The sequence below is a fragment of the Elephantulus edwardii genome, unplaced genomic scaffold (assembly GCF_000299155.1).
Source record: "Elephantulus edwardii isolate Elephantulus edwardi_28Jun2011 unplaced genomic scaffold, EleEdw1.0 scaffold00115, whole genome shotgun sequence".
Taxonomy (NCBI): Eukaryota; Metazoa; Chordata; class Mammalia; order Macroscelidea; family Macroscelididae; genus Elephantulus; species Elephantulus edwardii.
Window position 1 is genome coordinate 7,762,318 of NW_006399865.1, and position 17,216 is coordinate 7,779,533.

At 37.2% G+C, this 17,216-nt stretch overlaps 1 protein-coding gene across 1 annotated transcript in view; it reads left to right on the forward strand.

The window, feature by feature from the left end:
• The window catches only part of MOSPD2 (motile sperm domain containing 2), a 49,466-nt gene that overhangs the window by 17,510 nt on the left and 14,740 nt on the right, over positions 1-17,216 (forward strand). The window contains exons 2-5 of the mRNA XM_006892386.1: positions 771-926; positions 2,812-2,898; positions 4,602-4,756; positions 14,629-14,689. Coding sequence (XP_006892448.1) covers positions 881-926; positions 2,812-2,898; positions 4,602-4,756; positions 14,629-14,689 — 349 coding nt within the window. The 5' untranslated portion in view covers positions 771-880. The remainder of the gene's footprint in view (positions 1-770; positions 927-2,811; positions 2,899-4,601; positions 4,757-14,628; positions 14,690-17,216) is intronic.

Sequence of the window (17,216 nt, forward strand, 5' to 3'; positions counted from 1 at the left end):
AAAAAAACCAACCTGAGAACACAGTGTAGAAGGAGGAGTATCAGGACTAAAGGTTGTGTGTAGGCAAATCATGAGAAATTAGTACTACTGGAAATAGCTATTGTACTAAGTTACTGCAAATGTTGGCCACAGGGCCTGATAATACAAGTAGCACAATGCTGCCTGCATAGCCAGTTTTCCATTTTGGTTTTAATTCACTTTTTTAAATGATAGTTGCAAAACAAATGTCTTCTTAAATACATCTTAGTCCTTTCTTTACAGACAAAGATTTCAAGTTCCAATAAAATAATTCTTTTTCTTAAATGTTAATTTATCATTTCAGAGAATAGTTGGGTCAAATATTTTACTGTGATTTTTAAAAAATTTTTAATCTTCAATAGCTTACTTAAGACTTAAGGAGAACCTAATTTTCTTCACTCTCAGAAATTCTTCACTATCAGTCCTTTTAGCGACATTTTCATCTGAACTTCATCTCTGTTTCTGCTCAAGTAGCGTGGTATTATCTTCTTTCTTCTCCTTTAGCCTTGCTGTTGTTGTTATTGTGTAGTGTTGTGTCAGAACAAATGCTCCACTGAGTTTTCAAAGACACAGGAAGAGCTTGCCCATTTTTCTCCCACAGAACAGGTGGTGGATTTGAACCATGTACTTTAGAGTTGCCAGTGCAACTCCTTATGACTAGGCTGCTAGAGCTCCCTCCTTGGGCCTCAGTGTTTGCTATTATTCATGACCTAAATAAACTGACTGGAATATTTACTGTTGTTTTTCCTTAGATAAATCAGATAAATATGATCCACGTGATGTTGAAAGACTACAGCAAGATGATAACTGGGTTGAAAGTTATTTATGTTGGAGACATAACGTCATAGATGAAACACTGAAGATGCTGGATGAAAGTTTCCAGTGGAGGAAGGAATTTGCTGTCAATGGTAGGCTGTTCCATTTAACTGTGACAATATGATATAGTAGCTTCTGTTTTATAATTATTGTGTCTATTTGCCACGCTTCTTGGAAGTCATAATAAATATAAGAATATCATTTTTTAAAATGATGAAATAATAATTTCAATGACACTTCTTATTAATACTGGTCTTATGTGTGGAATCATGGATAAGGAAATCACATCACCAGAGACGAGAACCACACTCAGATCCTTCACTTAACTGTGGCTTCTAATCTGTGCTTGGATAGTTCTGTGCCATCAAAGAGTATCAAGACAATATCTTTGAATCAGCCCCCAGTTGATGGCAACCCCAAGCATAATAGACTGGAACACTGCCCGGTCCTTGTCATCCCCATGATCAATCATGGATTGGCCTGCTGTTAGCCATGGAGTTTTCATTGGCTGGTTTCCAGAAATAAATTGCCCTAGTCCATCTTCTCTGCAGTCTCCACTGAAACCTGTTCAGTACCACAGCAACATGCAAGCCTCCACAGATAGATGAATGGTGGCTGCACTTGAGATTCAATGGGCAGGAATCAAACCAGGGTCTCTTCTGTGAAATGCAATAATCCTACCACTGAACCACTGTGCCTCCATAGGCTCCAAGGGAACCTCTACTGGAGAGTTGATTCTGACCCATAGCGATCCTCCACTGGATTCTTCTTTCTCCCGAGGACTAGAGAAGTAACAGGTGATTTTTCCTGTTAAGAGGAGTTCTTAAACATAAAGATAATCCTATAATGCCTGTACTTAACAGGAGAAGGTACTTGTTACCTCTGTAGTCCTCAAAATTTCATGAGAAGAAACTGTTAACAACCACTACCTGTGAGGTATGGAGGATTACCTACCTTTGTGATTATAAACTGGGTTCACTGAGTCTCATGACCTAACACAAAAAGTCAACAAGCAAATATAGATAGAATGTTTAAGAAATTATTTTGTAAAAGTACACTTTTTTAAAAGGACTGTAAAAACAAGTACTGTAGCTACTTTTTCAAAAAAGGACACATTTGTTAATTAGAAACAGAAATCTGACATTTTTAAATCATTTGAGACAGAAATAAACTTTTAAACACAGCAATTTTTTTTCCCTATGTAGTGCCTAATTTCTGTTGGCATACTATGGAGATAAAAAGGAATAGGGAAAGAAAAAGATTTTTGAAAGTTCTTGGGATTACTAGGGAATGGAAGAAAAGCTTCAGCATTTTAGCATTTGATGACTTGCTGCATGGCCGACCCTTCCTTGCTAAAGGATCTAACGTTGAACTCTGTTCCAGTTGCCCTAAGGTTATAAAATATCTTCTCGTCTGCTGGACATCACATTATGTGAAAAAAAAAAAAGATTTTGGTTTTGGTAGAGAGAACACCATGGCTTTTGTTATAATTTCCATATTAATTCTGAGTCTCTATTGTGCGTATTTACTGGCATGTTAAAATTAAATGTCCAGCAGTGGTATTTGTTTACAAGTCATGACATAAAATGCAGCCAAGATTTGATTACTACATCTCTCCGCATAAAAGAATAAGTGAGTGGTGTGGTAAAGGAAATAGAGGGGTTTTTTCCCCCCTTTACATCATCTTATCACAACCTTGCTGTACCCTTCCTTTTGCTTCCCTCTACCTATCCATTCACTAATCTCTGCTCCCTTTCTCTCCTCCCAGCCCTGTCAACCCTCTACAATTATTACTGTGTGTAAACCTTTCCTTAGTTTCTTTTTTCCCTTCTCAAAGGTAATTATTCTTACTCCAGATGTTTTAATAAGCTTTCTTTTTTTTATATCAAAACTGCTATGTCGCATTACCTTAGTATTATGAATTTTCTTTTTAAGCCACAAAATTATAATTACTGATCAGAGTTTATCACTTCTTAGACCTGAATGAATCCTCCATTCCCAAGAAGTTATTGGAAATTGGTGTTATTTATCTCCACGGTTATGATAAAGAAGGGAACAAACTGTGTAAGTATACTTAATTCTTCAGCTTCTCTACTGGTTTACCAAGATTTGGAAAAGTAGTTAGCTAGCTCAACTTGATGAATAAGAAGCAGCCTTTTCTTTCTCCAAATGTAATGCACATCAAGTTTCCTAAAATTGGGATTGTTACAACTGTCTCAACCAAATATGAAATCTTCAATAGTTATATGTACTGTTTACAATAAAAGAAGGGAAAGGCCATAAAAACAAATGCTGCATCTTTTATACAACACAGCTAAGATCACTGATTTCAGAGTCATTATCTTCCTTCCGAGTTGACTGATGTTAAAATTCAACCCACTATTGGTTGAGGAAAATCTCTGAACAGTTGCTAAATGGCATGCCTTTTCTTTTTCTTTTTTTCCTTTTGTAAGTTCCCTTTGTCTTCTCCTCTTAGCTTCTTCCTAAATTCATGTAATAGTGAAAAGAACAGTAAGACTCATTTCTATGGGTGAGATAACTCCCTTGGCTCTCTTCCCTCATCCCCTCGCCTGAAGTTCAGCAGGATAGAGCCCCATGCTGAGCAAATATTCTGACAAGTCAGTTTTGTACACATGCTGGGTTCCTCTCATTTATTTGCCCTGTGTAGCATGTGAGTTGTCCTTGTTTTGACAGTAAATCTCTCTGCGATTTCCTCTCACCACTGGCTCTTCCCTGTCAGGTTTTCCATCCCTAGTGGTTCACCTGCGGCTCCCAGGGTGCATTCCTTTCCTTGGCCTCTTATGTCCCAGTGCCTCCCTCCTGCCTTTGTCTCTGCTTTTCCCTGGGTGGAGCATTATTTCTAGTGCTTGACAGGAAACAATGGCTTTCTTGTTCAATAAGCAGAATAAGGAGTACTTTCAGATTATTAGCAAATGCTGTTTGTTCAACTGTATTTTCTCCCCTTACTTAACTATTTATGTATGTCTTACGAAAAAAAAAGTTTCACCATTTGACTGCTCTTTAAATTAATGTTTCCTTTTGCACACTGTTTTTTGTATTAAAAAAAGGAATTCTTTTCATCTGAGAAGTAAAAGGAATTCTAAAAAATGTCAAAAGAATGAAATATGGATATATATAGTGAGATATTTATATATACTCACACATACGTGCATTTATATGTATATCGTATAATAAAAACCCCTCCTAACTTGGTTTGTTTGACAGCTGATCCTTCCTCCTGCCCCTCCCCTAGCTATTTTCAAAAGGGCCATTATGCCAATTCTTTTTTTTTTTTTTTCACAATGGTTTTGCACTCTGCTGCTAACTAAAAATTAGTGGTTCGAGCCTATCGGCTCTTCAGTAGGAGAAAGATAAGGCAATCTGCTGTTGTAAGGAGTAGAGCACTGGATCCCTATAGATCTGTATATCCCTATGGTTCTTTCCTGTTTTGTAGGGTTACTTTGAGTCAGAATCAATGCAATGGCAACAAGTTTGGGTTTTTTGGTTTTAGGGTATGTGCCTACTACACATATACCAAATAGAAATATATATCTTCTATGCATGCACATGTCAAGAGGTCACAGCTCAGAAAGCATTATGGATCAGTCCTACTCTGCATACTTGGGATCAACAACAGGAGAATCAACTTGACAGCAATCATCCACACAGTGTGTGTGTGTGTGTGTGTGTGTGTGTGTGTGTGTGTGTGTACACACATAAATATTTTTCTTACACTTTTATATTATTATCTTTTGTTTGGTCTAAAGTCTGGATCAAGGTGAAGTACCATGTAAAAGACAACAAAACTGCAATGGACAAAAAGAAGCTTATAGCTTTCTGGTTGGAACGTTATGCTAAAAGAGAAAATGGAAAACCTGTTACAGTGATGTTTGACCTGTCGGAAACTGGACTCAACAACATAGTAAGCATTTTTCATTAATGTCATAATTAAAATTCCACATCATTGTTTATCATTGATTCCCCCTCCTCTCTTTTCCCCTTTTCACCCTCAAACCCAATACTGCTATACAATTGAGTTAACGAGTGTTTAGAATTGATTTTTTTCCCCTCTTGAATTATAATTGAAGTTGAAGGTAGAATAAGTTTTCAAAGATTTACTTGTCCTATTGTATTTGGCATGGAAGCTGTAGACTTTTCCGATGTGGCCCTGTGTGATTACACAGGTGCAGAGAGAAAACCTTGAGGGGGCAGGACACTGAGATTATCAAGAACTTTAGTATCAAACCTAATATCCCATAGCCCCAAACCCTACATCTGGAACACAGTAAGACACTCAATAAATAGTAAATTAATGAGTGTTCTGTATAGTTTGATTATATTCCTATCATGCTTGACAGTTTTAAGATGTTTGAGTGAGTGTTACACATCTAGAACATCATGATTTTGATGTTGATAACTCTTCTTTGTGTGTTTGGATCTGCATTCTGTTTATTTGCTTGATTTGGTAAACTTAAAGCCAGTCAGGCAAGCTTAAAAAATAAAATAAAAAATTAAAATAAAATCTCCCCATAGTGTGATAGATTGCTTTCATATGACTTTTCTAGCCATGGTCTTGGGATACCCACTGAGCGACTGGATGGTACTATGCAAATAAAGGGACCCAGCAAGGGGATTGAACAGTTTGCTAATAGTGCAGATAAGGTGCATAGATCATTACATAGGTGAAACCATGTGAATAAGGTATATGGAAACCTAAGGAAGAGATTGGTTAGTTTTGCTATCCTGCTAGGCTTTAAATGAGGTGTTCCAAGCAAAATGGGGACCAGTCTTCTACTAAGAAGAGACAGAAGCAAATAACACTGGAGATAGCAAAAGATGGTAAGAAGCAGAGGCAGAAGAACTGGGAGGCCAGGAGATGGTATGGTGAGCTTTCTGGCCTTCCACCCTTACAGGGGTGGCGGAAGAGCTGAATGCTTCAAGCCGAGGCTTACTGGCAGACTAGGATGTTTCTGGAACCTTGATTGAGCCCCATGGGGTAAAAGTACAGAATGCCTTTAGGCAAGAAGCTTGCTGGAGGACTGGAGTGCCTCTAGGCACTTGTCTAAGGAGCTAAGTTTACCAGCTTGAGTGCCTTAGGACAGTAAGCTTGCTGGCAATGTTAAGTGCCTCTGAGCCCTTATCAATCTTAACTCATTGCCTTTGAGTTGGAACTGACTCACAGCTATATCTCCAGCAGGAGTTTGGAGGCAGCGTATCTCATAGGAAGAGGTTGCCTATCTTTCTCCCAAAAAACAGCCAGTGAAATTTAACTGCCTTCCTTTGAGTTGACAGCACAACTATCTATCCACTAGTCTACCACATTTCTGGACCTGAAGAACTTTGTAGTACTTGCTGGCATAGGCCAAAGGCTGAGCTGGGCTAAGAGGCCTAAAGGCAAAGGACCAAGAGGCCAAGGGGCAGAGAGAGGTCTACCTGTGGGCATGGCTGAAAAGAGGCTGTTTGAGCAAAGAACTGTATCCTGAGTCTTTCCTGATCCTGAATTGTAATCTATTTTTTTACTAATAAACCTATAATCTTGAGTATGATCTGTGAGTTCTGTGTGGCCTTTGCAATAAATTACCTACCAAACCTAGCAGCAAAGTTTAGAGTGCTATTAAGTAGAGGGTGCTACAGGAAAGGGCTATTTGGTGTCAAATTTGGTAAACAGGTGGAAAGCAGATACATATCTGATCTCCACTTTATAGGAATCAACCTTGGACTGATGCTGCTGATGGTGTTATTAAGTTAGAGAAAATCAAACAACTAGCAATGGGCTCAAGTATGTCAGAGATGATAAAGATTGCACAGGATTTGACAGGGTTCAGATCTGTTGCTTATGAAGTTGCTATGCTCTACCCAAAGGTACCAAACAACAACAAGAAGTCTTTAATTGGACCTTTGTGAGCAAGGTCCATGGGTGGGGAACACAGTTTGCACCTGGCTCCTTCTGAAAGGTTGGTGATTCATACCCTCCTAGGAGCATTGACAACCAAAATGGACATCAGAAGAACTCTGAAACTTGGAGTGGAGGGGGAGGAAATCAAAACAAAGGGAACAAATGCTGAAATAAGATAGCTGAACAGAAGATTTCAAAGATAAGCTCTAGCAGACAGAGCAAAGTAGTATCATTAAATGTGCAAAAAGCTGGAGTTAGAAAACCAAAAGGAAAGAACACACACAGCATTTCTCAAGCTGAAAGAATTGAAGAACAAATTTAAGCCTTGAGTTTCTATATTGAAGTATTTTCTGGACAAAATAGTAACTGATGCAGGAAGCATCAAAAGAAAATGGAAGGAGCACACAGAGTCATTTTACTGAAGAGAACTGGTTGACACTGAATCATGTCAGGAAGTAGCCTATGACCAAGTGCCAGGGGTAACAAAGGAAGCAGTTCAAACTGCACTGAAGGCACGGGCAAAAATAAGGCCCCCAGAATTGATGGAATACTAGTTGAAGTGTTTCAGCAAATAAATGGAGTCCTGGACATGCTCAGTAGCCCATGCCAAGACATTTGGAAGATAGCTACCTGGCCAACTAATTGGAAGAAATCCATATTTGTTCCTATTAAAAAAATAGATCTAACAGTGTTGAAATTGGTGAACTATACCATTAATATCACAAGCAAGTAAAATCTTACTGAAGATTTTTTAAAACACAGCTGGAACAGAGAACTGCCAGAAATTTAAGGATTCAGAAGGGGCTTTGGGATGAGACAAATAATTGCTGATAGATGGATCTTGGCAGAGGATACTTGGCAGACTGTAAAGTATTTGACTGTCTGGATCCTGACAAATTATGGCTAACATTGAGAATAATGGGAATCCTAGAACACCTAATTGTGCTCATGTGGAACCCATACCCCAAGAAGCGCTTGTCTGAACAGAACAAGGTAACACTGTGGTAGTTCACTGTGACTCATAGCAACCCTATGCACAATAGCTCTGAAGCCTGCCCTATCCTGAGCCAGTCTCACTGTTTCTGATACACCTACCCCCAATACCCAAGTTACTGTGTCAATCCATCTCATCCAGGATCTTCCTCTCCTGTGCTGTACCTCCACAGTTCCAAGCATAATGCCCTTCTTTAAAGACTGGTCCCTCCTGGAAACATGGCCAAAGTATGTGAGACAGAGCTTCAAAATCCATGCCAACAACCTGCAAATTGGTTTCACCCTCTCAGGAAAGGTATGTGTGAGGGTTGTATCCTTTCTCCATACCTATTCAATTTGTATGCTGAGCAAATATTAAGACAGCATCAGGATTAGAGGAAGACACATCAACAACCTGCATTATACAGATGACATAAGAGGATCAAGACTAAATCTTTCAATATGGATTCCTTCTCAACATCAATAAAACAGAAATCGTCACCACTGGACCAATAGGCAACATCGTGATAGGTGGAGAAAAGACTGAAGCTGTCAGTAGTAATTTCCTTTTTACTTGGATCTACAGTCAGCACCCATGGTGACAGCAGTCAAGAAATCAAAAGTGTTGCAGTGGGAAATCTGTCAAGGACCCATCCTACGTGCTAAAGGATGCCACTTTAAAGTGCATCTGATCCAAGCCATAGTCTTTTCTGTTGTTTCCTGTGCATCTGAAAGTTGGACCAAGAAGAATTGATGCTTTTGCTTTTTGATTGATGTTATTGGTAAAGAGTACTGAATACTCCATGACCTACCTAAAGAACAAGCAGAAAAAAAAAATCTGTCTTGGAGGAAATGCAACCAAGGTACTCCTTAGAGGCTAGGATGGTAAAACTTTGTTTCACCAACTTTTGGCATATTATCAGGAGGGGCCAGTCTTTGGAAAAAGACATCATGCTGAGAAAGGTTTAGGATCAGTGAAAGAGGAATACAGTGACTGTAACAATGGGCATATTGGGGATTGTGAAGATGATACAGGACTGAACAAGGTTCCAATCTGTTGCTCATAGGGTCACTATGAGTTGTAGTCAACTCAGTGGTACCTAATAACGGGCAGTTTCAGTCTGGCAGAAAGACCTGGCAATCTGTTTCCATAAAAATTATAGCCAAGCTAGCCCTATGGAGCAGTTCTACTATGTAACACATGGCATTGAGTCTGCATCAACTCAATGGCAACAAATTTCTGTGTAGTTATTTTAGTGACATCTACAACCCTCGCAGCAGCAGCTGAGGTCATCTGACACATGTATTAAAGCTGTCATCTCTTATGTTTTTAACTTGGGCGAATTCTCATAGCATCCACAAACTTACACAGGGCAACCTTTAGAAAATCCATTTGGCAAAATATGCTAAAAACCTTTAAACTATGTATCCATATTTTTTTTTAACCTGGTAACTTCTGTAGATCTATTGTAAAGAAATAGTCCCAAGTTGTTGTAGTTTTTTTTTAAAAGGCATTGAGTGCACCAAAATAGTTTTGCAGAGTATCCTTTGAAAAGTGAGGAAAATTGTAAATGCTTAACACAGTGAAATGATGTAAAGTGGCATGCAAATGTATAATAATAGTGGAGAGTACCTTTTTTGTAAATTTTTTAATTATTTTTTATTATTTTGTGTGCGTGTACCGTCAAATCAGATCTGACTGGTACAGGAGGATATTGCGCCTCCTTCTCCGGCAGAGCATCTGGTGGATTCGAACCATGTTCCTCTGGGATTGCAGTGCAGCTTCTTGCCACTAGGCCACCAGAGCTCCCCGAGAGTACCTTTTTTTTTTAATGAAAGTATACAGGGACTTTGGATTTCCATTCATTCATTGTTGCACACTTTCTGGCCCACCCCTACCCCTAGTTCACTTTTCTCTTTGAAAAGTAAAGGAAAAAAAATTCATTGTTATACAATCCCCCCTAACCAGCCACCATGCAGCTTTCATTCTGAACTCTTGTCATGACAATAATGCCTAATCATATATTCTTCCTAAACAGTTCTCTCCCTTATCAGTTTCAATGCAGTATACATTATTTATCCCCTTTTAGTTTTTCCCAAATCCCAATGTCAGTCCCACTTTACAACAGTGGCAATATGCAGTATTTGTCCTTTTGTGACTGAGATATTTCACTCAGCATAATGTCCTCCAGGGTCAGCCATTCTGAATAATATTTCATGAGTTCCTTGTTTCTCAATGCAGCATAGTATTCCATTTTGTGAATTTGTGACAGCTTCTCTATCCATTCATTGTTGATGGGCACTTAGGTTGTTTCCAACACTTTGCTATTGTGAACAAAGCTGCAGTAAACATGTGTTAGCATATATCTGCTTGGAGGGCAGTTCTGGTTTCGTAAGGGTATATTCCCAGCAATGGAATTGCTGGTTCACATGGTATTTCTAGTTCTAACTTTTTGAGAAAGCGCCATACTTCCTTCCAGAGTGGTGTCACCATATTACACTCCCACCAACAATGAATAAGGGTTCCACTTTCTCCTCAACCCTACCAGCGTTTGCTGTTTGTTGTTCTGTTAAATTCTGCTATTTTTACTGGGGTGAAATGATATCTCATAGTTGTTTTGATTTGCTTCTCTCTTAGAGGTAGAGACTTTGAACATTTCTTCATGTGTTTGTTCACCATCTGAATGTCTTCTTTTGTGAAGTATCTATTCATATCCTGTGCCTATTTTTAAATTTGGTTGTTTATCTTGTTGTGGTGCTTGAGTATTTTATAAATTTCTAGATATAAGTCCTTTATCAGACATGTCATTACCAATTGTTTTTTTCCCAGTCTGTGGCTTCCCTTTTTACCCTGTTGGAGAAGTTTTTGGATGTGCATAGAGATTTGATTCTTCGAAGGTCCAGTTCATCTATTTTATTCTTTCCTGCTTGTAGATTTTTCAGTATGCTTGGAACACTGTTTATGTTGTGGAGTAGGGCTTCTAGAGTTCTTCCAAGCTTCTCTTTAATGAGGTTTATAATACTTGGTTTTAGTCCTAAGTCCTTGATCCACTTGGAGTTGGTTTTTGTGTATTGAGTGAGGTGTAGATCTTGCTTGCGTTTTCTACAGATAGCTTTCCAGTTTTGCCAACACCATTTGTTAAAAAGCCTTTCATTTCCCTACTTAACCAATTTCATCTCCTTGTCAAAAATCAGTTGAGCATAGTCAGATGGGCTGACTTCTGGGTTCTCAATTCTATTCCATTGACTTATGTTTCTGTCATTATACCAGTTCCATGCTGTCTTGACCACCACGACAGCGTAGTAGGATTTTAAATCAGGGAGGGAGTTGCCTCATGTTTTGCTTATTTGGGGCCTCTTTCCATTCCAAATGAAATCGGAGATTGCCTTTTCCATCTCACGGAAGAATGGAATTAATTGGTATTTGTATTGGGATTGCGTAGAACCTGTAAATTGCCTTTGGTAGGATTGTCATTTTCACAATATTAATACTTCCTATCCATGAGCAAGGTATATTCTTCCATTTCTCCAGGTCTCTTTTAGTTTCTTTTAGTAATGTTTGGTAATTTTCTTTGAATATGTCCTTTGTGTTTCCAGTTAGATTTACTCCCAAGTGTTTAATCTTGTGATTAGCTATTGTGATGGGTATTGCTTTTCTTAGCTTCAGTTCTGTATTCTCTGTCACTGTAGAGAAATCCAATTGTTTTTTGTATGTTGATCTTGTATCCTGCCACTTTGCTGAATTAGTCAACTATGTCCAGTAGTTTTCTTGCTCAGTCTTTAAAATTTTCAAAGTATACTATAATATCATTTGCATACAGAGATAATTTTACCTCCTGTTTGCCAATTTGGTTACCTCTTATTTCTTTCTCCTGTCTTATTACTATTGATAAGACTTCCAATAGGAGAGGTAATAGTGGGCATCCTTGCCTTTAAACTCTCTCCATTGAGAACAATGTTGGCTCTCGGGTTTGTGTAAATACTTTTTACTATGTTGAAGAAATTCCCCTCTAATACTATTTTGTTGAGTGTTTTAATCAGGAAAGTGTGTTGGATTTTGTCAAAGGCCTTTTCTGCATCAATTGACAGGATCATGTGGTTTCTTGTTCCTTGCTTTGCTTATGTGATGAATTACATTGATTGTTTTTCTTATATTGAACCGTTCTTACATACCTGTTATGAATGCCACTTGGTCATAGTGAATTATTTTTTTGATGTATCACTGGATTTTATTGGCAAGGATTTTATTCAGGATTTTTGCATCTATGTTCATGAGAGATATTGGCCTATAGTTTCCTATTTTGCTGGTATCTTTTCCTGGGTTTGGTATCAAGGATATGTTTGCTTCATAGAATGAGTCTGGGTGAATTCCATCTGTTTCTATTTTCTGAATTAGTTTATGTAGAATTGGTGACAGTTCTTCTCTGAATGTTTGATACAATTCACTTGTAAAACCATCTGGTCTGGGGCTTTTTTTGGCTCGAAGTTGTTTGTCTTTTCAATTTCTCCTTTTGTAATGGGTCTGTTCAGGGGGAAAAAGCTACAAAATGATATCCTAGAGATACTTATCCCAAAAATAGGAAACCTTGGACAGTTTAGAAAAGAACCGGGAGACATGGTAATAGGAATCATTTGGGTCCTAAAACTAGAAGGCTTTGTTGTCCATCTTTCTGTTTCTCTATTTTTTTATTTTTTTAAGAGTCCAAGTCCCTGGGTTTTATTTTAAACCTAATTTCTATTTCAGTGGGTTTTCAATTACAGAATAAAACACTTTCTACTCAAAATCAAAATGCCTCGGGAAAAAGTATACATCTCCATAAAAACAAAATAAAACAAAACCCCCCAACCAACCGTGGTATTTTTCTTTTGAGTAAATATTAGACCAGAATCATGAAAATAAATGTTATTGTTGCCAATTGCAAGGGCAGAGATTTAACTTCAACTGTCTGATTTTTTAAGCTATTTACATATGTCTAATTTATAATTAAGGTGTATTTGCATTTTATTACTTGAATTACCAAAAGTCAAAATCATTATAAGTATTATTAAATACTGGGATCTTATTGGATTTTTTTTTCATCTGTACATGATTGTTTTTCTATAGAACCCTACCATGATTCATGGAGGAGTCAGTCTCCTTATGAAGATATATACAGAATCTCAAGGCAGTTTATATAATATAAAATCCTGTTTTTTAGTTGAGTCACAGTGTGCAAGCTTTCCAGCTACCTGGTCAGAGGAAAGAAAATCATTCCAAATTATTCCAGGCCATCTTAGAAAACTTTCGTTTAAGGAGAAGCACATCTATTCTTAATACTTAAACCAGCGAGAAATGTCTTTCATGGGCTCAAAGAGATTGCATTTTATAGGCAAATAAATGATTACTTCGAAAACATCTTTTTAGAATGCAGAGCCACAGTTTCCATGTAGCTATTGTATACAGTAACCACTAATAGATAATATGATGTGGACATCTTATCAAGTCTACTTGAAATGGCAGTGACTTGAAATTTAATGAACATAGATAGTCTATTTATTAAAAAAATGACAGCAAGGATATTTTGGACAGTCTATTTATTAAAGGATGACAACAAGGATATTGGACAAAGAGTTCCCAGGCATAATGTCAAGAGAACTTCAGATTATGAACTAGGTGGTTGTTGCTTGCTGTCAAGTCAGAAGTGACTCATATGTGACCTTCCAGCAGGTTTTCAGAGACAGTAAATCACACAGGCGGAGATTGCTCATCCTCCTACAGAGCATCTGGTGGATTTGAAGCATGTGCTGTTGGGATTCACAGCACAGCTTATCATTAGGCCACCTAACAGATAGGTAGCCCCCAGCAAATTTTTTTATTCCCTCCATCAACCAACTCCTCCTTTATAGCACAGAGCAAGAGATCTAGAGAACAAAGTTTGGAAGTTTTATCATTACAGATATAGTGTTCAATGCTGTCATTCATATTTTGTGGGGTCTTTAGCCTTTCTCTTCACCTAGTAACCCAATTTTTTTTCATACTTCTAGTTGTTCTCAGATGTTTTCTTTGACTGTTAAAACAATTTCCTCTGTGGGCAGCAGGAATAATAATCTTCTACAAAGGCATAATCATATAGGAAGATTAAGTGTCTAAAATAGATAAGGACACTTACTTTCAGTTGACTGTAGTTAAAGATGCTGCAACTCCCACAACAACCCACCTCTAACTACTACTGATGGACCTAAATTTGCCAGTTTATATGTTCATCCCACAGACTTTATAAGCTAACTCACCAGGATTAGTAAATCACCCCGCGGCCATGGAAACAGAAAGGAAACGATGTAGATGAAAACAGCTCTGAGAACCTGATTTCATGTCTTTACGGTTTCCCTAAGTTGAAATCTGCTTGGTGACACACAACAAACCAAACAAGCAAAACCCAGCCGCTCTCAAAGTAGAGAAACTGTCTCTTTAGACAGCTGTGTCTAGTGTCTCACAGAAATTGAACTAGATGAGAAATACTTTGAGTAATACAAACTAGCAAATGAATTCTAGTCCCTACACAAAAAAGTTCAGGGAGCTCAGAGTGAAGTTAATTTAGCAGGTATTCAGCCAGTGTGATTGTGTTAATGATTGTAAAAAAGATTAATAAATCCATTTTATTGACACTATCAGGTTATAAAAATTAAACTTCAAAAGTAAACCCTATATACATAGGAATTATTTCATGATTTGCTTGTAAACTGTATACTTGTTTTAGTTATTCTTTAATTGCTCAATAGATTTTTTTTTTTAGAGTTTCTCTATGCACATTCCTGTTAGACCCATTTTATAATGCTATCTTTTCTCATTTGGATTTACTACTTTATCACCTTTCTAGAAAATGTACTATTTAGCCTTCCATAATAAAGACCACCTTAAAAATTTTCATGTGTAATCTTTGTTTTAGGACATGGACTTTGTACGCTTTATCATCAACTGCTTTAAGGTTTATTATCCTAAATACCTCTGTAAGTAACTTATGCCTTTATACACGTACTAACATATAGAAACTGTAGATAATGTCTGAGAATTGTGGAGCCTTATATTATTAGACTTTTCCATCCAAAACATTGTTTTCTGATTAAATGTTTTAAATGTGTTCGTAGACGTAGATCTACATTCTAGTGGGTAGAGGGGAAAATTCTTCATAAGTAATCATGATATTTTACAGTTAAGATTATAAGTTTTAAACTGTCTACATGGCATGCTATGACATGCATACATATACACACTAGGACATAAAAGTGTCCAAGATTACCCTATTTTACTAATTTAGAAATGTATATATTTAAATATTCATTATTTAATTCATTAATTAATATTCTTGGGTACATGAACAGATAAGCAGTATTGATAAATAAAGCACACTGTGTGATTATCAATATTAACAATGTGCATTGATAAAGTACATTGCATGATATACTGCTTCAACATTTACCAGTAAGAAAACCATTGGCTAAAAGAGAATATTACATTTGAATCTGGCATTTGGGGGATTTAAATTTTTAGTTTTGTTTTGGTAATTGTGGCTTTTCCACTAACTATATAAATGAAGAACTCCTAAATATTATGTGTTCCCTTTTTATGTATTCAGTTTCTATGATGGTGATTCCTTGGAGAAAGTATATTGAATCTCATTGGGGTGAAAGTGAAAAAAGAAAGGCAATAGAGACATCAGAAAAAGGAAAAGTTACCAGTTCACTTGGGTAGTGCCTGGAAAATCTTACATTTGGGATCTTTTGTGACTCATGGCCCAGTTGATGATCCTAAAGCATAAACTCTCCAGACCATCTTACTTTGGGCATTATTAAATATTAACAAGGAGTGAAGAACAGACAAAAGGCTTGCTAGATCTCGATGGTCAGTGCCACCCCTAGACCTGTCGTTGTACTTCTTCAGAGAGTACTGGGGAATGCTTTTAGGTAGGGAGAATGGCCAAGCTAACTGGCATCCTGCCTGAGGAACCTGTGCAATCTGTTATTCTTTACAAATTCTTTGTCTGGCATGTACTCACGTTCATTAAGACATGCTGTGCGGTAACAGTCAGTGGTCAGTAGGGAATCACTATTTCATATGATTTGTCTAATTGGGTTTGGATTTTTTTGTCTGCAAAATGAAGACAAAACATCCATTGATTATTGAAATATCTGAAGGAGTTTGAGACTAAACACTTTTAAGTAGTATACATATCATTGCTATAAAACACATCCAAGATCCTTTGAGAAAACGATTCATAAATTCGTGGATCTATATAAAATTAATTAGCACACTATGTATTTAGATGGTAGGTGGTGGTGGTTGTTGTTAAGTGCTGTTGAGTTGGCTCTGACTTTGGAGAACAGAATGAAACACTGCCTGGCATTGTGCCATCCTCACAATCATTGCTATATTGGAGCCCACTTAAGCAGCCACGATGTCAGTCTGTGTTGCTGATCTTTTTCATGATCCTGTATTTTATAGTCAGCATAATGTACTTCTCCAGGGACTGGCCCCTCCTGGCCACATATACAAAGTACATAAGATAAAGCCTTGCTGTCCTCCCTTCCAAGGAACATTCTGACTCTACTTCTTCCAAGACGGGTTTGATCACTCAACTTCACCAACATGTTAATGTCAGCTGACTAGAAATAATGTGTGTATTTGCAGACATTGAATTTTGTGGATTCTTAAATTGATTTCCCTTCAAAATGTGCCATGAAATGGAAAGATTATATCTTAAAATCTTGAGTCAAGAGCCTTTTAAACACATCTCAAATGAAGACTGAGATATGAAGCGCCAAGGTTACTCTTTGCCAAAAATGTGTTCATTACATGTACAAACATGTAATGTCCCCTGGTTACAAATGTCCAACTTACATAATATATATAGTTACAAACCACTCTCCCATATTAAAAAGTCAAAATACATTAAATGGTTTATAGTAACAAGCAAGCACTGCCTCAGTTCACAGCAAAATATTAATAGTACTGTATTATCATATTAAAGAAGCCTTAGTGTATCTAGAAGTGTTTCATTAATTTTTTTTATGCATAGGAAGGCACACTATATCCTAAGACAAACATCTGACTAACTGAAGTTGGATATGAGCCATACCTAACTGTTCTATATACAAATTTGACTCCACGACAGACTTAGGAACAGAGCTCATTCATATTCTGGAGGCTGCCTATGCTTTACTTGTCCTGCATTAATATAAACACTCTAGGAGGTTCTCTGCTCAGAGACGAATGAAATTACATTTTGATTAATCTGGAAAAGAAGAATGAATTGGATCTCCTTTGTGGTTTCTTGTTCTTTCTCACAGTTGTTAACTGGGCTATTTAATATCTTTATCTCAGTATGCAAATAACACTTCTGTATACTTTGGTATTATTGGCTTCCTGGAGCTAATAATATTAAGAAAAGTACAAATAATTTTTTTGTTCCTTAAAGCATAATGCGTAATTTATTAAAAGGGGAGAGAGGCAACTGTGAGATTGGTTTAACAGTGTCTC